The following is a 22,732-nucleotide window of genomic DNA, read 5'->3' as shown; positions in this document are numbered from 1 at the left end:
AAACCAATATGCATCCATACTTGCATGAATATTACTCAATAGCAAAAATCAAGGATGCATATGCAACTCCAATTCCATCACTTACAGACCAGCCTCAGTGCCTTGAAGTGAAAATTGAATTCTCCTTGTGTCCTCCTCTAAGAAAAAGAAAAGATGACCTGCCTAAACAAAGTAGATACAAGTTATGATTTGAGAAACGTGGGAGTAGTAAGAAGGTGGAAATATTATAAGCCAAAATGGTCCCATAAAAGGTAACAAAAATAGATGCAAACTTTGCGAGGAACTTGGGCACCGAGATGGATCTCCCTAATGCCGCTACACTCCTAAAAGGCCAAAGTATGACCTAGCTAGCATTTCATATTTCTCTTTACGTTATATCTCTAGCTAGCACTTCATATTCCTAGCTATTCTTGATGTATAAATATGTTTACCTTACTATGTTTGCTATATGTTTCACATGTTTAACTCTAGGTAGCATTTTATAATAGAGATATTATTTTAGGAATAATATATAAGAAGGGTTGGTTCCCGATCTTATATCATGGTCTTAGCATCTTCTAAGAACAAATAGACAAACACGTAGCCAAGAGGAAAGATGTGCGAGGTAGTGCGACTTCCACTCCACTTGACACTTGATACGGCCTCCACACAGTTGACACAAGAGTAAGTTCACTAATCTCCAAGCATTTGTTTTTATCCTCACATGCAATTTTACCTTTTTTTGTTTTATTCTCACATGATAAATGTTTTGTGCAGTTTTCTAAGATTGTGCTTAGGGTGTTAAGCCCTCTAACATGGTTGCTCTGGGGTACCAAATGTCTCTCTTTCATATACCATGACATGATCACGAGGGTTGTTGTGTGGTTAGAGAACCACCTCCAAGTTCCTCTCCATTGCACCAACACAAAACATGCATACAAGGTTCATCAAAGACTATAAAAGATCTTTCCGCTTGACCTCTCTTAAGGTAAGCCGTAACCAAGAATTACTCATTTGTATAGCTAGCAATCAAATGTATGTTGTAATGCATCTATACATGTGTTGTATCAAATGTACAATTAAACATAATAAAATTTTGGTACTGTGATGAAATGTTGCATGGATTACTGCATGGTACAGTTGGGTATGCAGTACTACTAATAGGAGCTGAGTAAAAGCGTTTTTGGTGATTCTAGAAAAGCACACGTTGTCTCTGATGGTCAGAAACACACACGAGAGAAAAAGTAAAACCGTGTGTGGAGGCCTTATATTTCCAAAACAATTTATTCCACGAACCGTTTGCGTAAATGGCCCCATCCCACAAAGGTTAAACAAACCGTTTAGGTTGTAGAGGAGCACCGTCCATCCTTATATAGTGAAGGTAAGATTTACCGTGTGTGACAGGCTATCTTTCTATTCTTAATAGGTGATCCCATTTCTCTTCACATGCAGCCTATCCACATCACCAAGCATCCTTAACCAATCCTATCATGCCATGTCATCATGTTTTACCATAGTGCCATGTCACCAGTTTAGGCTATTTTTTCTTGTGATATCCATCTGATGGTCATGCGTTGTATACACTAGCTCATTGCACGACTGCTTGGTTCTCTACCAAAATTACTTCTGTCTGTAACGGCAGCTGGAGCCGAACAGTCCCTACTCGCTACCCAAGTATTGGTGTTTATTACTCTCCATCCACCACTCCTATTCCCTGCACTCTTCGTTCTTACGATTAAGTTTCCCTTCTCCATGCATGGCGCAAGGTGGAGCTGGTCTCACCGCGGCAATTCGGCAGCCATCAGCTCCATCATAAACCATCGTTGTGCATTCTGAGTCCACGGCAAGCTCGGCAGACTGGCATCCAAAAACTCTATGGTGATTACGTCCGATTTTTCTTTGTAGGGTTTGATGAACTTTTTTTGCGCTCATTATGGGCATTTTTTTAAATTACAGGGTCCCATCAACTTTGCGTATATTTTTTTTAACCTACAGCGCACAAGATAAACCATATCGTCGTCCTCCATCAGAATCACATCGTCAAGTTCTGCCCAGGCCGCACTCTCAACATCCAGTAGAAAAGAAGAGTTTGCAAGCTGAACTCTGTCCTCCACGGGATGTATTTTGTACTTTGGCTTATTTTCCTTTGGTGATTATTTATCATACGCTAACCCCATTTCTCTGCAGGATTTCACCGAGGTGCATATCGTCTGCTAATAATTGGTGTACTATTAATGGTGGGAAGAAACCAGGTATATGTGCATGGTGTGCTGTATCGATTTCAGCTCAACGTACATTATCATTGGAATGGTGCTTTGGTTATTTCACAGGTATTAATCATTATTTTATATCGAATTTGACTGATATTATTCCAGTGACAACATTTGAGAATGGATTAGCGCGGGGATAACCACCATTTTCATGCATAAGTCTAGGTTAAAAAGGTGTGTTTTCTTCGCCCTTCAGTTTGGACACATGAATTATGGTCCTTCATCATTATCATCATTGGTTGCTATGTTGCAGATCTCACGAAAGGGGGTAATACCATCTCTCCCCGTCATTTCATCACTGCATGATTTTCCAAAGATGTACACACAAATAAAAGCTTATTGTTCTATAATTTGTTCAGAAAATGTAAAATAGGTTTTCGCTGAAAATATTACTATTCAGCTTACAATATTGGCCAATCCAGTGCCAATTAGTCATCTGTATGGATAACACCATTATCTGCCATTTTAAGACTTCCCATCTGAAGAAGTAGTAATCTAATGTATGTAACCATATGAAGATCTATATATTACATAGTTATTTCGATATTGCAAATTCTATATGATTTTTGTTGTCTTTTTATTACAAATTCTTTCCATGAATTGCTCTCTGCCTATTGTTTTTATAAACTATATGATGACGTCTCATTTATTATGGTACCTACAAAGTTAACTTTGGCTGTTGAATTTATGTATATAATCCATGATCTCTTTTGAAAATATTATACATTTACGGGTTACCTAAGCATTATTTGATATTCTTTGATTTATGCTTTTGATTGCAGCTAGATGAATTTCACTATCACTACTATATATAGCATATGTTTCCGTCCAACCTGATATTACGAGACTTTTTTTTCCTGTCTGACCTATAAAAGATTTGGGATAAGTGGAAAGCAGAACCTACGTGCCATTGAAAACTCAACATGTTCATAACTTTTGGGTATTTAATGAGGTGATCTATACATACCAAGCAAGTTTTCATATACGACCATCCTCTTGCATTTTCACATTTGTGGATGACTAAATCTACGAACGTAATATTATTTCTTCTATATGCATATACAATTAGTATATATTTAAGCTTTATGTTTTCTTGATCATATGTGTTGTACTCTTGGATTATTTTTACATTGCCCCGCAACAACGCGCGAAGTATCATCTAGTTTTAACCGTGTGTGAAGGCATGTTCTGTACTAGTGAATGTACCCACAACAATTGTACTGCAGTGAGAAATATTTGATCTAGATATGAATGAATGTTGTAAATATGTAACTTGGTGGATTTCTCCCGGTCTTAAAAATAGTAAATATTGAGTTCACTAAAAACGAGAGCAAAACTTTAGTGTTGGCAGAAATAGCACGCATAGAACTGAACGGAGGTTAATTATGTTTCTCATCAATCAAACTTTATAAGAATAAGAATCAAGTTATTTGTATCATCACCATCATTTTACACTTTACACAACTCAAACACCCAAATAAAAACAGATGCTACGAGTCTCAGCGGTGTCTACTGTCAAATCAGATCAACACAAAGAATAAATTAACTTGAGCTTGGAGCGCCCAAACATCATCAGAATTTCAGATCGCCCAGAGCCTAGAACCGGTTGCCGCCATGCCTGCTCGCGCTCTTCCGTAGTTCAGACCTCGCACGCAGCACGCACAGCTGCGCCTCCCACACGTCCCTCGTGAACCCATCCGCCGCCGGCCTCGCCGCCGTGTAGCCCGTTGTTAGCTCAGCATCGTACTGCATCCTCGTGGCTGGGTCGGAGAGCTTCTCGTAGGCGCGGCGGAGCTCGACGAACAGCTCCGTGGACTCGGCACGGCGCGACGGAGGGCAAACGTCCGGGTGGTACTGCAGCGCGAGCCGCCGGTACGCGCGCTTGACCTCCTCCTCGCCCACGTCCGACGAGTGCTCCAGTGACAGCACCTTGTAGTAGTCCGTCGACCTGCTCGCCGTGCGGCGGACACCGGCGCTCGCAGCCGCCGCCTTCACCTTGAGCGTGCGGCGGCTCGTCCTGCCGAAGACGGCACCAATGGCAGCATTGGCCGTAGTGGTGTTCATGGTTGATCCAACAGACGAAGAATGGAGTCTTAGCAGGTGATCGAGAGCGAGGTGTGGTCGTGTGGAGGTGAAGAAGAACAAAATGTCTACAACGTATATATAGGCCGACCACGGGAGCCGGCAGCACGGGACAAACAGTGCGCCCGGCCGGTGCTGTAACGCGTTTTGGGAAAACTGGTGGCGAAGGCAGATGCCACTTGGACGGAGACAAAGAAGCTTAGGGCATGAGCAATGGAGGCAGCTGTCCAACTAGGTTTGGATAAAACTTTTGACATATGCATGCCATGTTATGGTCCCATTAATATGTCTTTCTCTCAAAAGCTGATTTGGTTTTTCTCTTTCTCTCTCACATTTTTCACTTTATGGCTGAAGAGGTTGCCTCCTGATGAAGAGGCTACCTCCTCATCCGAACCTACTTTGGACCACCCGAACCTAGATAAAGATGTGAGGCAACACCCCTAGGGCTATGCATTGGGCATGCCCTTATAAACTGTGATTTCGAATGTTTGACCGTGTGGCTGTCACAAAGATCTTAGTTTATGCGAGATTCATTCACCCGTCCGTGCAACTGTGCAAAAAGTCCAGGCGAGCGACAGCTCTAACGCGCTCTCTGAATCGCATTGTTCCTTGTTCCTCTCGGAGCGGCTCCGGTCTCATAGCCCCAGCTCAGACCCTGATGTTTCTTTTTCTTTTGCGAGGACAGGGCGTAATATATTAAGACCTGGTGCGTAAGCGCTGCGCTAAGTTTCATGTGTTTAGCTCCATCTCGGTGCTTAGATCAAGTTATGCTCTGTACAGCAAGAAACTGGACCGACTGCTATATACACGTACACTGCTATAATTCACAAGTTCCCCAAGGGTTGCAAATGTTCTGGAAGACTGGAACACCTGAAAGAGACACAGAACAGAAGACTAGGGGTGTTCAAAACTGAATCCACAAAAAACGAGTGGAAACCGGGCCGGTGGGAGCTAGTTCATTTTCCTTCACAAACTCAACACTCATTTTCAAACTAGTACCAAAACAATAAACTGGCTGAAACCGCTTAAACCGTGTTTGCGTACCCTTACCGGAGAACGAGTTAGAAACATATGGATCAAGCAGAAGACTTGAGGGAAAAGAGAAGTTAAGGGTCTGACGACTATGGCTCAGTCGGGCAAGGGCATTCGTGATTCACATGAATTTCTTGTGAATTTGGGAGTAGTACGCTCCTGTCGTTTTTTTTTTTCTCTACAGAACTTGCTTTGTTTACCGGTAGATTTGAGAACATATGATTTTTTTCTATTACTACACTTTTTTTTGCTTCGTTACATTAATCTAATCCATGAACACCTATCTTTTTTTCCTTAGTTTCTATGAAAACATTGACAGTGGAAAGTTAATGTTTCTAGAAAAGTTCTTTTATTATACCCTATATAAAAGCTAAACAGATTTACACGTCTAGATTGTTTTGGACACTGTTCATGGCGTATTTTTCTCCAACCAGCTTGCTACACCTTACCTCTTCTTTTCACAGTACATTGAGTCATTTAATTCTTTGGTTCCAGTCTCTTTTCTTCCTCTCGACTGGGTTACCGGTTAGCAGCCGGTTCTCCTCCTATCAGTGTTTCTTGATTTGACCCGATTCTTCTAGAGGACAGAGGACACACCACAGGCAGAATGAATCATGAGAAATGAAACGATTAGAACACGACACAGCAATACGTGGCAAGATCAAAGTGAGATGAGTTGCGTGGGCGGTCAAAGCGGCGCACCACCGAACAAAACAATCAATCCCTATCTGCCGACCTCTATTCCTCCCCAAGCCCCCGTCAATCAAGGTCGGAAAGAAAATCCCCACCCGGAGCCGGGCTGGCGTGGCGAAGGAGCGGAGCTGGGCGGGCACGGCGAAGAGGCGGAGCCGGCGGGCGCCGGAGCCGGGCTGGCGCGGCGAAGGGGCGAAGCTGGGCGGGCGCGGCGAAGAGGCGGATCCTGGCGGGCGCGGCGAAGGGGCGGATCCTGGCGGTCGCGGCGAAGGGGCGGATCCTGGTGGGCGCGGCGAAGAGGCGGAGCCGGTGGGCGTCAGAGCTAGAGGCCCCAGCAAGGCAGAGCAATCGGATGCGTCGAGGACGGCGCAGGCGTGGAGTCGGCGGAGCGGCGTGGCAAGGGTAGCCGGCGAGGGCGCAGTCCGGCCCCAACGGCGGCGAGTCAGAGGAGAGCGGCGCGGGAGTCGGAGGCGCGAGCCGGCCGGCAGGGCGCTCCGAAGCCGGAGCTTGGCGTCGAGCATGTGCAAGGGTCGGAGGGCACGGGGCGCGGACGACGCGGGAGCGCGGGAGCGCGTGAGCAGGACGGCGGCAGGGCGATCGAATGCGAGCCAGAGGATAGGGCAGATGAGTGACGCGTCACAGGTGGCGCAGTTGCTGGACGCGCAGGACGCACGCGGGCACGGCGCATGGGCAGCGCGAGGAGCAACAGTACGGCACAGCAGGGGGTGAGGAGGTCGCGCAGAGCGTCGCGGGGTGGCACGGAAAGAGCAGTTTCGCGGGTGTAACCAGGCGCGCGGCCGGCCTGCTCGCAGGAGAGTCGCAGGCGCTGGTTGAGGGAGAGTCGCAGGGAGCAGCTCAGCCATGGGTGAAGGGGGTGGTCAATTAGTCTTCAATGCCACCTACCGGAGCATGTCAGGTAGAGGTACCGCCCCAATGGCCGATGGGTTTGAGGAGCGGCCGTTGCCTAGAGAGAGGAGGTGGCCATCGATTGTGGTGCAGCTAATCCAGGGCGGAGCAGGGCAGGGAGGCGACCACCATTGCAGCCCCACGGGCGCCAGCCGCGTCGTGCTGCACCAGCGAGGTAAAATCCTCCTACTCTGAATTGGTTCTCATTTCTGTGATTGAATTGTTACTTCTCGAATACAGACAATGCTTTAGGCTCAGATATGATTCCCTATCGTTGATGCAGAGATGTATGGAGCGTGAGTTGAATTACCCAACTGGACAAAAAATCAGGTTTCAGTAGTACCAAGGTTTTCCATTTGTACACCACTATGTGTTACACATGGATAGTTAACTTATAGGATAAAGGTTCTAAAATGCAAGGAAGCTCTGTGATAATCACATCAGCACCGTGATTTTACTCCAATATTGATGTATAAACAGGGACTGATACAGAGTAACTTGCTAAATCCATCTTTACCCTGATTTGGGGGTTTGTCCAATTTTCTGGCTTGACTTTCATTTGCTAACATTTTTTTACCTCCTAATTGTATTTTACTGAAAGGTTACTTATTTGGTACGTTGAAACACTTCATATTGCTGTTAGTTCTGAACATATTTTTAGGAGCTATGCGGGCATTCTAGGGGTTCATACAGCGAAGGCATGTTTTGTTTATTTTACCAGCCAGTTTAAACCCTTACTGTACATGTGCCAAGATGCCTATTTCTTATAATTTCTGTATAAAGCTTACTATTTCTGTTTGGTATCCGAAAGCTCATATATCTCAAATGGAATAGTTTATGAGAGGAACAAAGAAGAAAGGATGATGATATATTATTTTTTTTGCTTTTGAATTGTCATTTGTATGCTTACAATATTATACCAAAGTATGTGTTACAGGAGAATGAGATATGACAGGGTTTATTCAAATCAATAGTTTTTCATGTAATACTAGACTAAGCTACTACCGTACCTATCACTAATGACTGACCTCTACATTTGCTCATAACATTACAGGGTCTGTGACTGAGCCTGAAATGTGCTCATCGCGTAGTTGATTTGCACAGACAACTTTTGTTACATAGGCTGCAAGACGTGTTGAGAGAGACTAAACGTATCTACAACTAAATACATTCTCCATGTCTGGATTTATTGAGCCTTTCCAAGGTATGCTCCTACATAAAAAAATTATATGCATTGACATTTCATTGAAAGACGTACCACAACCTGCAATGTTTTTCTTTTTCTTGGTTATTCATTTCTTCGTATTGTGCCAGACTCAGTTCGTAGAGTTCACATTTGCCATAAAGTAGGTTGAAGATATTACTGGCAGAGATGAATTGGTCCCTATGGTTAAAGCTAGGTTCGTTGAGTTGTCCACCAGTAAACTAAATACGGAATTTTTTGCTTCCAGGTTCAGTCCTTTGAACCAAAGACCAATGCAACAGAGCGACCAAACAAAATAACACATGTGATAAACACGCCAACATGCTCTCACCAACACAACAGACTAACAAAGCAACCAACTGAAACTACACCTGTGATAGGCACACCAATATGATACTTCACTCTGCAGGACTGGAAAATGTCTGTTCTTCTTTAGCTTGCAGTTATATCGGATCTTTTTTTTTTCTTAGAGTTATATCAGTTCTTCTTTGATGTGGAGAAATTTTGTAATATTAAACATGCTGACCACATAAGAATTGAGTTGATGAGTTCATAATATTTTGACCAAACCTGAGGCAGGGTGATTTCCTCTTATAAATTGATCTTCATGAGTTTATAAATTGACGTTTTTGTATTTACTGAAAGGTTCATGCTGCTTAGTTTCCAGGTTGACTTTTTAATTTGCCAAATTGTTAGCGGAAATATGTATACTTAAGTAGTTACCAATTGCATCGACCAAGACATTTCATCCACTGCCTTACTCTGATCACAATATCAGAAACTAGGGTTCATTGTAGATATTTACTTCCTGATGTAGCCATTTGGTAAAATAGTAGTAGCATAAGATCATCTGTTTTTACTTTTCCCTACTGAAAACAGTCTGTTGTTTTTAGCAACCACTGTACATGTTCAGAACTTCACATGTTAAAACATGGATAGCCATTAAACCATTGTCTTGCTTAATTGAGGAAATTGGCCATTTTGCTTATCTACCAATTTGCGTATTCATCTTGCTCTATGAATTTCTTTAGTATGTCAATGTTTTCTTTCAGATGTCCTTTATTTCTCAATAATTTCCGCTAATACATTTCAAAATTAATGCATTAAGTGGTCGTATTATTCACAGAGAACCTTGGTTCTTTTCCTTGGTCCAATTGTGTTGTGTTTGCTTAGCTGATCACAATTCGAACTAGGCCAAATATAGTTTGCTTCACAAAAAAAAAAGTCCTGACAATTTTCAAAGGATATGGCTTCAGGTCTTGCGGCTCTATTTTCTCACATGACAAGATTCATCGAGCTACCACATAATTTTCAAATAACAATGCTGAAACAGCGCAACAATACAGATCAGGTCCAGGCAGCACCTAAAATAGAAAAGGTAATTGTTTTAAGTAGACCACATAATAACTAAAAAGTTTACATACTCGCTGTTTTCACTTCGTGTGGATAAATAGACTTGCTACTTATTTATTACGATCCTGAAGTTAAAGTATTTAATTATTTCATAAAAAGGAATTGATTATTCTAGCTTAATAACTTTTTGCACAAAAACTTCAGGAGCATATGGGAATTGATTACCTCCTCGACAACTGAGGCAGTCTCCGTCAACAACGCTCTCGACCCACAAAGCCGTGGCAATGGCTGTGCCAAGCTCAACATGCCCATCAACCTACTGCGCCACCTTTCACAGGGATGAAAGACTAAGAATACCACCGAAGCCACAAGTGCCCTACTGAAGGTCCCCACTCAAGCAAGGAGCAATGCCGTCCGCGGACCCATCCTCGCGACAGAATGCCTCCAAAGAAGATCATAAGCATTCCCTCATCTGACAAAGAGGACAACAATGCATCTTATTGACGAGCTTCACGCCGACTATCTCAGCAAAGTACGGCTAATTTTCGTAATCAGCTGAACTGTCGTTCTGAACCACCAAGCTCTCCATCCACTACAGAGCACCATAACCACAGAATCACCACTCTCACCTGATAGCCCATATATATCAGGATATGCTCTGCTTTTGTCATCTGAATTTTGCTACTCTATAGATAATCGGTACATGGCACCAAGTATCTATGGATGACTAAGAATCATGTAGTATGTAAATGTAGCAAAACCAAAGAATGTACTATGTAATGCATATCTATATCTTACGATACTTTCTGTTTATATCCATATCAATAAGCAATTTTCTGCAATGATCTGTCCATGTTACTGAGTAAAATCTAACATACAAACTACAATCATTTCGTCGTATATAAAATAGTCATTGATCTTACAACATACACAACTATAACTGAAACATGTTAATCCATAGACCTTCTACCTATCAGTACTATGTGTTATTTTGTGTATCTGAAATGAATGAATCTGTCAAGAGTTGCCTCTCTTTTATGAATTTTTATGTTGCTTTTTACTGCTATTGCAAGTATATAGAAAGCGTTGACACAAATGAAGTGTTGCTTTAACTCGATGCTTTTGCGAATGGTGCTTCCAGGTTCCTCCATCACATATATTGTGATTTCAATCCTCTAAATTTAGATCCCTTGCATCTGTGTTGTTCTTCTGTTTTAATCTCCAATTTTCAGTTGCCAATCACGGTAGTAACAAGGAATTTCACCAGATGAACAAAATAATGGTGTATTTCAAGGCATTATAACTGTTCTATATCTCTGGCCTTTGCTCTTCGTTTTATTTAGCACAACAATTTTGGTTCGAATTTAAGCACTATCTACCAGCAATGAACGGAAACAAAACTCTTGGGATGCAACATGAAAAGATAGCATACCAACCACGGATGACTGAATCCATGCTTGCTCGCGCTTATTCTCATCGGCTTGCAATTCCCCACATCTCTTTCTACAACAACATGAATATAGAGCCGCATCAGCACCACCTCCCGCCCTGGGCCAGCAAGGTGCCTACGCTGACGGAGGCCAGCCTCAACACCTGCAGCAAGGTGCCTACTCTGGCGGAGGCTAGCCTCAGCACCTGCAAAGTGGAGAACGGACAACGGCAGGGCCAACGTTGAAGATGTTGGAGGGCATGTTGTATATAGATCCTACGGCTGACCACCCCTGCCTTCTGCCCAAAAACATGCAGAAACGTGTGAAAGCACCGCCCTGGTCATGTACCGACAGACTATTAGCACTAATTCAGCTTAATAACATTTTACACAGAAAAGGCCACGGGACGGGCGCGGCGTGCGCCGCGCCACCGCCTCCTAGTTATTTTTAAGAGATGCAAGCAAACAATTTCTACCTCACGTTCATGTGTTCTCAAACATTACATACTCGATGTGCCATAACATCTAAATCCTACTCGCTCCATACGGGTTTGTAAGAACGACTGATCATAAGTCATATTTGTCTAACTATGAACAACTTTATTTAAAAATATATCTACAATACCTAATAAACATGTTATCAAAATATCTATCATGATAGATATCCTGATCCTGTTGCACCGGTGGCGAAGCAGAAGAAGGCGGAAAGATGCTGGAAAATGTGCTGTTAATACTCATGCAACTAAAGATTGTAAGGCTATTCATTATTGTCTGGTTTGTGATTCTGGGGCACATCCCACCATTAGGTGTCCTATCCTGAAGTTGCCTAGACCTACAAGTTTTTTTGTTGGTTGCGGTAATGATGCCACGCTTGATCTCCAGCTTCCAGACTCAGTGTACAAGCCACAGCTAATTTCTTCTGGAGCGCCCACAACTTTAGTGCAGGTGTCAGGGGAGGGGGCTGTTTCTGCAGCTGATATTCAGAGTCTGATGGCCCGCATGTGTCCAGGGAACCCAGCATGGAAATGGGAGGCGGTGCCCCATGAGGCTAATGCTTTTCTTATTGGTATTCCTACAGCTGAAGACTTATCCCGGATTGATGGTATGCAGATGAGTGTGCCCAAGGTTAATGCTCAGGCTCTAGTTTCTTCATGGGTGCATCAGGATGTTCAGCCTCTTTTCGTTATGGAGCCGGTTTGGGTGCACGTCAGTGGAGTACCCGACTCTGTTCGCCATTTCTTAGGTCTCTGGGCAGTGGGTTCTCTTATTGGCACCACTCTCGATGTTGATTTGTTCTCTCTTCGGAGTCAGGGGATTATTCGTGTTCTTGTGGCTATGCGTGATCCTACAGTTCTGGAGAAGAATAATGGTTGCATGGAGGTGATTGCACTTCTACAGCTTAATGGTACCGTTTTTGTTTCAGTCGTGAGGCAGTGGGGTTTCAGCCAGACCCTCGGTTTCGACCTTTTTCTGGAAGGAAGGAGGGGACGATGATGGTTCACATGGTTTAGAGGAGGAGAGGTATGATGAGGCCTCTGCTGATGCGGCGCTGGAGGCTGCTGGTATGGATGTTGATGGACATCCTCCGACGCATACTGCCACATCGGCGGTGCAGTCTACACAGGTGGCGTTGACTCCTTTCAACCACTCGCCGATGACGGATAGAGGGCGTCAGATTGTGGCTCGTGCTAGAGTCGAGTCTCCACACTTGGTCGCCTCTTTCCCGGTGGCTCCACGGGATCCCTCACCTTCCAGAGTTCGGATCTTTATGCAGGGTCGTACTCGTCCGGTCTCCGCTTCACCGCGGGTGCAGCAGCCACTGGTTCCGTCTCCTACTTCGACTCAGACAGATTCAGTGTTGCAGCCGATGTCGGTGGTGCAGCTGCCCCTTGCGTCCTCGGCTTGTCTGGACGGGAGGCAGAGCGCTTCGGTCTCCTCGCTGCCTGCGCAGCCGACCACGGAGCCTCTACGCGCGCTAATAAATTCTTTAAGCATGACTTCAAGACCAGAGGGTACACTCCTACTATTGTTGTAAGAATTACCATAAGAATTATCATAACCATTACCACTATTAGAAGGATATGGCATATAGTTGTTGTTACCAAAATTATTCCTATAAGCATTGTTGTTGAAATTATTACTTTTAATGAAGTTCACATCAACATGCTCTTCTTGAGCAACCAATGAAGCTAAAGGAACATTATTAAGATCAACATGAGATCTACCATTAACAAGCATAGACATAATAACATCAATCTTATCACTCAAGGAGGAGGTTTCTTCAACAGAATTTACCTTCTTACCTTGAGGAGTTCTTTCAGTGTGCCATTCAGAGTAGTTGATCATCATATCATCAAGAAGCTTTGTTGCAGCACCCAAAGTGATGGACATAAAAGTACCTCCAGCAGCTGAATCCGATAGGTTCCTTGAAGAAAAATTTAATCCTGCATAAAAGGTTTGGATGATCATCCAAGTAGTTAGTCCATGGGTAGGCAATTCTTTACCAAAGATTTCAGTCTCTCCCATGCTTGGGCAACATGTTCATTATCCAATTGCTTAAAATTCATAATGCTACTTCTCAAAGAAATAATTTTAGCAGGAGGATAATATCTTCCAATGAAAGCATCTTTACATTTAGTCCACGAATCAATACTATTCTTAGGCAAAGATAGCAACCAATCTTTAGCTCTTCCTCTTAAGGAGAAAGGAAACAATTTCAGTTTTATAATGTCTCCATCTACATCCTTATACTTTTGCATTTCACAAAGATCAACAAAATTATTAAGATGGGCAGCAGCATCATCAGTATTAACACCAGAAAATTTCTCTCTCATAACAAGATTTAGTAAAGCAGGTTTAATTTCATAAAACTCTGCTGTAGCAGCAGGTGGAGCAATAGGAGTGCATATGAAATCATTATTATTGGTGCTAGTGAAATCACACAACTTAGTGTTCTCAGGAGTATTCATTTTAACAATAATAAAAATAAGTAAAGCAAACCGAATTAAATAAAGTAAAACAAGTAACTAATTTTTTTGTGTTTTTGATATAAAGAAAGCAAACAAGACAGAAAATAAAATAAATCAAGACAATAAACAAAGTAAAGAGATTGGGTGTGAGAGACTCCCCTGGCAGCGTGTCTTGATCTCCCCGGCAACGGCGCCAGAAAAAGTAGTTAATGACGCTCGTGAAGCACACGTCCGTTGGGAACCCCAAGAGGAAGGTGTGATGCGTACAGCAGCGAGTTTTCCCTCAGTAAGAAACCAAGGTTATCGAACCAGTAGGAGATGAATGCCACGTGAAGTTTGTTGGTGAAGGAGTGTAGTGCGGCGCAACACCATGGATTCCGGCGCCAACGTGGAACCTGCACAACACAATCAAGATACTTTGCCCCAACTTAACAGTGAGGTTGTCAATCTCACCAGCTTGCTGAAAACAAAGGATTAAACGTATGGTGTGGAGAATGATGTTTGCTTGCAAAGAATAACAGAGAACAATGATTGCAGTAGGTTGTATTTAAGATGTAAAAGAATGGACCGGGGTCCACAGTTCACTAGTGGTGTCTCTCCAATAAGATAAATAACATGTTGGGTGAACAAATTACAGTTGGGCAATTGACAAATAGAGAGGGCATAACAATGCACATACATATCATGATGACTACTATGAGATTTACTTAGGGCATTACGACAAAGAACATAGACCGCTATCCAAGCATGCATCTATGCCTATAAAGTCCACCTTCGGGTTAGCATCCACACCCTTCCAGTATTAAGTTGCAAACAACGGACAATTGCATTAAGTATCGTGCGTAATGTAAACAATACAAATATCCTTAGACAAAGCATTGATGTTTTATCCCTAGTGGCAACAACACATCCACAACCTTAGAACTTTCTGTCACATCGTCCTGCATTCAATGGAGGCATGAACCCACTATCGAGCATAAATACCCCCTCTTGGAGTTACAAGTATCAACTTGGCCAGAGCCTCTACTAGCAACGGTGAGCATGCAAGATCATAAACAACACATATGTGATAGATCGATAATCAACTTGACATAGTATTCCATATTCATCGGATCCCAACAAACACAACATGTAGCGTTACAAATAGATGATCTTGATCATGATAGGTAGCTCACAAGATCTAAACATGATGGCACAATAGGAGAAGACAACCATCTAGCTACTGCTATGGACCCATAGTCCAAGGATGAACTACTCACGCATCAGTCCGGAGGCGGGCATGGCGATGTAGAGCCCTCCGGTGATGATTCCCCTCTCCGGCAGGGTGCCGGAGGTGATCTTTAGAACCCCCCGAGATGGGGTTGACGGCGGCGGCGTCTCAGTAATTTTTCTCGTATCGTGGCTCTCGGTACTAGGGTTTTCCGATACGAAGGATTATATAGGCGAAGAGGCAGCGTCGGGGGAGCTAGGGGGTGGCCTCCCCATAGGCCGGCGCGCCTGGGGGCCTGGCCGCGCCGCCCTGTGGGGTGGGCCCCTTGCTGGCCGCCTCTGACTCTTATTCGGTGTTCTGGAATCCTCCGTGGAAAATAGGGCCGTGGGCTTTTGTTTCGTCCAATTCCGAGAATATTTTCTGTGTAGGATTTCTGAAACCAAAAACAGCAGAAAACACGAACTGGCGCTTCGGCATCTTGTTAATACGTTAGTACCAAAAAATGCATAAAAATGATATAAAGTGTGAATAAAACATGTGAGTATTATCATAAAACTAACATGGAACATAAGAAATTATAGATACGTTTGAGACGTATGAAGTAGCCGACTTTTCTTTTTTTTTTTGTGTTCAGGAGGTAGGTACCCCTTTGGGGAAGAAAGTGGCATATAAAAGTCCACTTAAAAATTAATCGTTTGAACCTCTTTCGTGATATCATGATTGGGTTCAAAATTCGCCGCGAGATCCACCGGATCGCTTGCCACAACCACATGCGGCCGCCTCACCCTCCTTAAAAGGTTCATATCCATCGTATGACCTTCCTCTAAGCTTTGCCCCCACTCATTCGTCCCCGGCAGCAGCAAGCCTTACACCCACCCCTAAGTCTCTTGTTTGTTGATGACTCGCTACAGGCTTGTCGTCATCTTCTCGTCGTAGACAACCGCGACGTTTTCGACTCCGGTGAGGTGAAAGGCTAGGTGGTGCGGCGCTGTCGATTTTGGCGAGGTGGACATCTAGGTGGTGCAGGGTAGGCATGGAGGACGACGACTGTCTTGATTGGGCAAAGAGAAGGAAAGAAAAACAAGAGACAAACAAAGATAAAGGGGTGCACATGTCCTGGGTGGGGCCCACGTGGTGAGGCGCGGAAGGTCGGTTAGAGTGATTATGGTCACGATCACCCAAGAAAGAGCCAAGTTCTTGTAAATAATGCGCAAAATAATATTTTCACTATTTCATCGAAAAGTGCTTTTGGCTCTCCAGTGCTCCTGCCGTATAAAATTATTTTTGCAAGTAATTAAAATTAAAAATATTTCTGAAAATTGTCAATAATACATTGCACAATCCTGACTCTGCTGCCGTTGAACCCTGGCAGCGCCTCCATTCCGACCCGAGGTGCGAACCGCACCTCATCTAACGGGCACAGAAAGGACAGCGAGCCAAAGCCCAGCCAGCGAGCAAAGAAGCAGCCACCACACCGCCGGCGAACCTGCCAGAGAACACCCGCGTGGGGGAATGGAGCGGGGCGGCGCCGCCGCGCTCGCCTGCACCTTCCGCTCCTCCTCCCCCTCTCCCTCTCCGGTTTCCCACTGGCGGCCCCTCCTCCACTCCCGCATCCGTCCGTCTGCGACTGCCAGGCCTCCTCACTTCCTCCTGCCAACCACCGGCCGGCGCTGCAGGTATAAACGATAAAGCTGCCTCACGCTCTCTTCGCTGTAGCTTGCCTTCCCTAGTTCCCTGTCCTTTGTGTTGGTTTGTGATGTGGTGTCGCTTCCCTCGTGTCTGCGCTCAGATGCTGTTCGATGGAATGCTTCAACTGTCGGGCGTTCGTGACAGAGGGTAGACCCTTTCGCCGTTGGAGTAGAATTAGAATCCTGTTGCACAATATTTATAACTATAGGTCAGGAATGAGGATGGGGTTGTATCTTTTGCTGTCGTTATGTTGGTTTAGAGAACTTTACTAGTTGGACAGTTATTTAGGGTTTGGTTATTCACTGAAAAACGTATTGGCGTTCATGATGAATCCATAACCAAGCGCTCCATAGATGCCGAGACACTATGCCTGGAATTCATGTAGTAGATGGTATGAAACAAGAATCTGGGGGTAAGCTTCAGTGAGTCGAAATTAGCCTCTTTCATTTACAACTTTATGGTGCTGTGGTGATGTTGGCGGTGCAACATTCTGGACGCCGATGGCGGTTGGCGGATTTGAGGCGAGCCATGCGGTCCACAACGCCATTGACTCTCCAAAGCAGGATTGCTCTGGTTCTGCCCTTCTTAATTTCGCAGAATCAGATCCTCTCTTTCCCTCTGAGCGCTTTGGGGGTTGTGGTGTCTTGAGTGTCTGTTTGGTTGGCACCTAGGCCGAGGATAGTTGGGTGGTGTTGGTCTGTAAGGTGTGTCATGTCGTTTTTGACCTAGTCTTGAGTGATCGGGTGTTTCGGGTGTTTGACCTAGTCTTAGGCTTGTAATCATCATTATTTTCTATCAATGCATCAAAACGCAATGCTTTTGCGTTTTCGCAAAAAATAGTGCTAAGGAACTTGTATGCAGCCATTTTTCATGTTATTGCTAAATTGAGAAACAGGTTCAAGCTAGGTTGTCGTGACTAAAGCCAAGCTAGGTTGTTTGGCTGGTGTAGTCAACCAAAGGATATGGGGTAAAGGGGATTGAGATTTCAAAATACGCATATGCTAGAACAGAATTGACATGTTTGAGCCAGGTTCACTATTAACTTACTGTTTGCTAATGCTGTGGTGCAAACAGGTAGCCCTAAAGTAAGTAGCTCCTTAAAGTTGCTCATGCCTTGTAACAAAAAATCAGATTATAAAAACATATAACTAACCTATCATTTATTACAATTGATTAATCTTAAGCGAGATGGGCAAACATTGACATTATCCTGCTAGCAGACCATGATTTCTAGCCCCCTTGTTTGCATGCAAATAGTGCCAACTTTGAGCTTTGTTATTGAACTTTTTTTTCAAATGTTTAACTCTATTATGTTCTTCTAGCTACTACTACATTCAAAAAAGATTTTTAGACACAAGCAAGGGGCTTAAAAGGTTCTCATTGACGACATCCAGCTCGTTTGGACGTCCAGGGGTTAGTCTGAACGATGATGATTTGGTGAAAGATAAGCTCCTAATAGACTGCGGAGAAGATCAAGATTGTGTGCTTGGTAAGTTCTGTATGTCCTTTTTTATTTTGTACATCAAGCTCCAAATATTCTGTTATTACATGCTTAAACAAATACGATATGTTCTGGTAATGGTATCTCATCCAAAGTATGTCGTGGCAGCTCAGAAACATCCTATTACATAGTTAAAGAATTAGTCTAATTGTTTCTGAAAAACTCTGTTTACATACTGTTCACTGAGGGTGGTTTGGAGCTGACAGGCTTGAGCAAAGAAATTTTCTCATTCAAAATCCAAACTCAGCCTGTGTTCATCTCTGTGATTCTGCATCCAGATCGTATTGCTTAATCATACATTATATGTCTTCGTTTCATGGTTAGTTTAGTTTGGCAATCGCCACCGTCTCTGTTTTTTATTAATGAAATACCATCTCTGCTCCTCCAATTGTCTGCTTCAAAAGCACATCTATATCATGAGACCTGTCCCTTGTTTCATTTAGCGTCTTTCTGCCATGCCATGCCATCGAAGAATCAAGATGCACCCTTGCTCATGACATGCTGTTGGGGTCATAGCGACGCTGAAGCACCTTGGGATATGAAAAATGTTGAGTCTTAATATGGAATACAGTTACCAGCCCATAGAAGATAGAACATTAACTTATGTACTTGCCCCTGAGAACAATTAACAGAAAGTGCTTTCAAATCTTTGCAAGACCTGGAAGAGCACTGAAGAACTGCTGAGTTGAGGAATTTATATGTTAGCTATGCACTAGTATATGATATTTCCTTAGCATTTCACTCTAATCTTGATGCCTGCCAGTTTCACATCAATCACCCTGGTTAACTAATTATGCAGATTTTTTGAAGTCATATAGTGCACAAGTTTATGGGTGTGTTTGGTAGCCTGTGTCAACTGAGAATAGCTATCTCTACTCATACATGATGACCCTAACCAAGTTGAGATGAGATGAGATGTTGTTTGGTAGCACATGTATGAGCTGAGCTGAGATGAGATGTGATGTTGTTTGGTAGCACATGTATGAGATGAGATAGTGAGGATAGCACCTCAATTAATTTTAGCACTAATTTAATATTTGAACAAAGTTAGTTTTATGTAAGTATATAAAATACATACTCATTCCATATTCTTTATTTGACTAGTTATTTTTTGCAAAAAGGTGCAGTTTTTTTGGCAAATAGGTCCCTAGAACAGAGTAAATAAAAAGCAATCGGGTCCTCCGTGACCTCCTTGAGCTCGATCTGCAGATTGGTAGTGTGAGGCGGCCGGCCGGCGGCCAGCGGAAGAGCAGTCTGCCGCAGGCTGCGGCAGGAAGCGGCCAGGGGAGGCGCTGCGGCGGGCGGCGGCCATGGTGAGGGACGGCAGCCTTCAGCTTGCTCTGCGGCGCGCGGCGTCCAGGGTCAGCGAGTGGGCGGCGAGCGGCGTCCAAGGGCCACCAGGGGAGGGGGCGAGGGCGGCCGGAGGCCAGGAGGGCGGTGGCGGACGGTGGCTGGAGGCCAGGAGGACGGCAGTCGGCAGCTGGGAGGGCGACGGCGGGCTGCAGCCAGAGGAGGGCACGGGAACGACCAGTTGGTTCGGGAGCAAATGAGGGGCACGGGAGAGAGTCTGGGGGTGCTTTGGTGGGCCCATGAGGTGGATTGCGGGATGGACTCAGCTTGGCTGGGTTGTGAAGCTCGATTTGAGCTTCACAACCGGGCTAGGCTGAGGGGCATTTTTCGTATGAGGTGGGCATAGCCCATCTGTGGTGACCCGGGCTAACAAACACAAGTATCTATGAAAATCTCTGTGGAGATGAGAATTTTTGGGTACATACGGGCTACCAAACACACTCTATATGTTCAGACTCACCTCTAATAGAAGTATGCTCTTACCATTAAGGGGCTCATACTATATGTTTTACCCCTCTCTGAAATTATACATACGCCACTTGTATACATCAGAGGATAGAACAATAGATTTTGAAAAAATTTACATCTTAAACAGGAGGAAAAAGAAAGAGAATAATTGCAGCCAAATATCCAAAGTTACATTTTCCCTCAATACATATTTGAAGTTCCATACTAAAGGTTGCAATTTTTCTGTGCTATATTTTTCTACACTTCCTTCTGTTGGTTGTTGAACATTGTCCTGAATGTTCTCTCAGTGCTGTCGTGTTGCTAGATCACTGGTTGTCACTCTTAATGATCACCTATTGCGCTAAACAGTGTTGTCCTCCACAGCTTTTTGTTTCATCTGTTATTACAGTTCCACTTAATCAGTATACATGCACATTTCAGATGGGATAGTCGCCTTGGGAAAGTTTGATGCCCTTCACATTGGCCATCGGGAACTAGCAATGCATGCTTCTAAATCAGGAAATCCTTTTCTTCTTTCTTTTGTGGGAATGGCTGAAGTACTTGGCTGGGAGTATAGGTGAGTCTCCAGGAAACTTTCAATAACTTCCAAATAGACTTACCCTTGGCAACAGTAGACTAACATCGAGGAGGGCATTATAAAGTCTAGCAAACCCTTATTGTTTTCTGCTTGTACAGGCCTCCGATAGTTGCTCATTGTGATCGGAAACGAGTCCTTTCTTCTTGGGCTACGTATTGTAGAAATTTGGTGCCTCTTGAATATCAAGTTGAGTTTTCAAAGGTCAGGTACCTAACTCCACACCAATTTGTTGAGAAGTTATCAGCGGATCTTAGAATAAAAGGTGTCGTGGCAGGTACAAACATATTATTTTGTCTTGTAGGCTCAGTATTGTGCTGCAGTATCCTACTTCTAATAAATTTCTCCATGTACTATGACAGGTGAAAACTACAGATTCGGCTACAAAGCATCTGGTGATGCAGCTGAGTTAGTGAAACTATGCGAGGAATTCGGTTTAAGTGCCTTTATTGTACGTTCTGTCATGGACACAGCAAAAAGATCTTATAATGGAGCAACACCTGCTGTAAATTCAAGTGATAAAGGACAGGTGTCTTCCAGTCGTGTTCGCCATGCTTTGTCGGTTGGTGACATTGAATACGTCTCCAAATTACTTGGGAGAAAACACCGCCTTGTTCTAACAGTGAGCGAATACAGTCTCAAGGAAGGGAAAAACATTATAGTCCCTAAATCTTGCATGTTGAACATGCCACCAGCTGACGGTTCCTATGAAAATTGCGAGCTCTTCAATGGAGGGTATCTTGGACTATGCAGGGTGGTCATTAACACGGAAACCATTGACATTGAGATGAAAGGTGAGAGCAGTTTGCCACCAAATCCTTTTCAAGATCAACAACTAGGGATTGAGTTTGGGTGATGTGCAACATAATTCATGATCAGTGGCTGGTCATAATGTGCATACCTCAGTCAAGTTTTGGACAGCTTGAGTTGATGTCAAAGGTGGGGAAGTTTTTCCCTTGATGGAACATACATAGATGTAATCATCAGATGTTCGTATGCAACCTCAGTAGGTGCATCAATCTGAAGTCCATTTCAGAGTTTCTTGCAAAAAAATCTTCCAGAAGATTGGAGAATAGTGCATGGTTATACAAACATGGAGACAAAAGGAGAGGGGATATTCCGCAACTAGTTGCGCCCGCACCCTATTTTTGTTGTGATACTTCCAAGTTTCCAAAAAATGCAAACTAAAATTCTAGACATACATTGTGTAGTGTCTTGTGCATCTGTGAAGTTTCATCCAAAAATATGTCAAAATGTGGCCTACACAAAAAGAACAAATGATCTGTAAATAGTACGTGACACTATTTACGTATGTTTTCTCATTTGTTCTTTTTGTGTAGGTCACATTTTGACATATTTTTGGATGAAACTTCACAGATGCACAAGATACAACACAATGTATGTCTAGAATTTTAGTTTGCATTTTTTGGAAACTTAGAAGTGTCACAACAAGAAATGGGGTGCGGGCGCAACTAGTTGCAAATGAGAGTTTCCAGAGACAAAAGTGACATTTTTGTATTTGGGTTGGCAAGTAAAGGGTTGACTGGCTTCTGGCGGCTGTATGTATGAAACTAAAGCAGGGACTACATCTAAATTCAAAGTCTACGTCTAAGCAGAGACTTTTTTTGCAGCTTCTTAGTTCACTGTAGTTTGTACGTTTATTGGTTATTCAATAGTTAACTCCTTTTGTATTGCGTCCTTTTTGGAAAAGAAGGTTGAGACCCCCTGGGTTCTGCATCGAAAAGATGCATTGTATTGCTTGATTAGCTTACACGTTTTGTTGAATCGACAGTGAGGGCAATCTGTCGCTTCTTACTAGTATTTGAGGACTGGATAGATTTATTGATTTATGATAAAAGATATATATCTATGATCTATCCAGGTTTGTTAGAATAACTGGTGAGCAGCTGGAAATTGAAGTTGTTTTTTTCCTGCAAGTAAACTATGACAGCGTGTATCAAGGTGGGTAATGGCGCCAGTGTTCTTTTGGAAATTGATGGGGTGGATGGCCGTACTGTTGGAG

The 22,732-nt window shown here is 43.6% G+C and overlaps 1 protein-coding gene and 1 long non-coding RNA gene across 6 annotated transcripts; both read left to right on the top strand.

Annotated features, from left to right (window-relative positions):
• The first annotated feature begins 6,680 nt into the window (after positions 1-6,680).
• LOC124654388 lies at positions 6,681-10,361 on the top strand. Of its 4 annotated transcripts, none has more exons than XR_006988328.1 (4): positions 6,695-7,137; positions 7,246-8,166; positions 9,410-9,544; positions 9,724-10,361. It is a non-coding gene; the product is annotated as an uncharacterized LOC124654388 (long non-coding RNA). The 4 variants fall into 4 exon arrangements; XR_006988326.1 differs by having other exon boundaries at positions 6,697-7,137; positions 9,423-9,544; XR_006988325.1 differs by having other exon boundaries at positions 6,681-7,137; positions 7,246-9,544.
• Positions 10,362-16,579: 6,218 nt separating this feature from the next.
• Positions 16,580-21,815, top strand: LOC124652686 (FAD synthetase, chloroplastic-like). Of its 2 annotated transcripts, none has more exons than XM_047191725.1 (5): positions 16,580-16,803; positions 18,211-18,305; positions 20,556-20,691; positions 20,811-20,986; positions 21,072-21,815. In XM_047191725.1, the coding sequence occupies exons 1-5, from the start codon at positions 16,640-16,642 to the stop codon at positions 21,563-21,565; spliced, it is 1,065 nt and encodes a 354-aa protein (XP_047047681.1). In that variant the 5' UTR covers positions 16,580-16,639; the 3' UTR covers positions 21,566-21,815. The 2 variants fall into 2 exon arrangements, with proteins under 2 accessions (XP_047047681.1, XP_047047680.1); XM_047191724.1 differs by having other exon boundaries at positions 16,582-16,803; positions 18,139-18,305.
• Positions 21,816-22,732: the final 917 nt, after the last annotated feature.

This window comes from Lolium rigidum, chromosome 5 (assembly GCF_022539505.1).
Source record: "Lolium rigidum isolate FL_2022 chromosome 5, APGP_CSIRO_Lrig_0.1, whole genome shotgun sequence".
Taxonomy (NCBI): Eukaryota; Viridiplantae; Streptophyta; class Magnoliopsida; order Poales; family Poaceae; genus Lolium; species Lolium rigidum.
The sequence above is the reverse complement of the archived record's forward strand: the minus strand, read 5'-3'. Positions and strand labels throughout refer to the sequence as shown.

Coding starts and splice junctions, on each gene's coding strand:
- LOC124652686 (XM_047191724.1), top strand. CDS start 16,640: ATGGAGCGGGGCGGCGCCGCCGCGCTCGCCTGCACCTTCCGCTCCTCC. Junction 16,804..18,138: donor ACCACCGGCCGGCGCTGCAG/GTATAAACGATA, acceptor ATGTTCTTCTAG/CTACTACTACATTCAAAAAA. Junction 18,306..20,555: donor AGATCAAGATTGTGTGCTTG/GTAAGTTCTGTA, acceptor TGCACATTTCAG/ATGGGATAGTCGCCTTGGGA.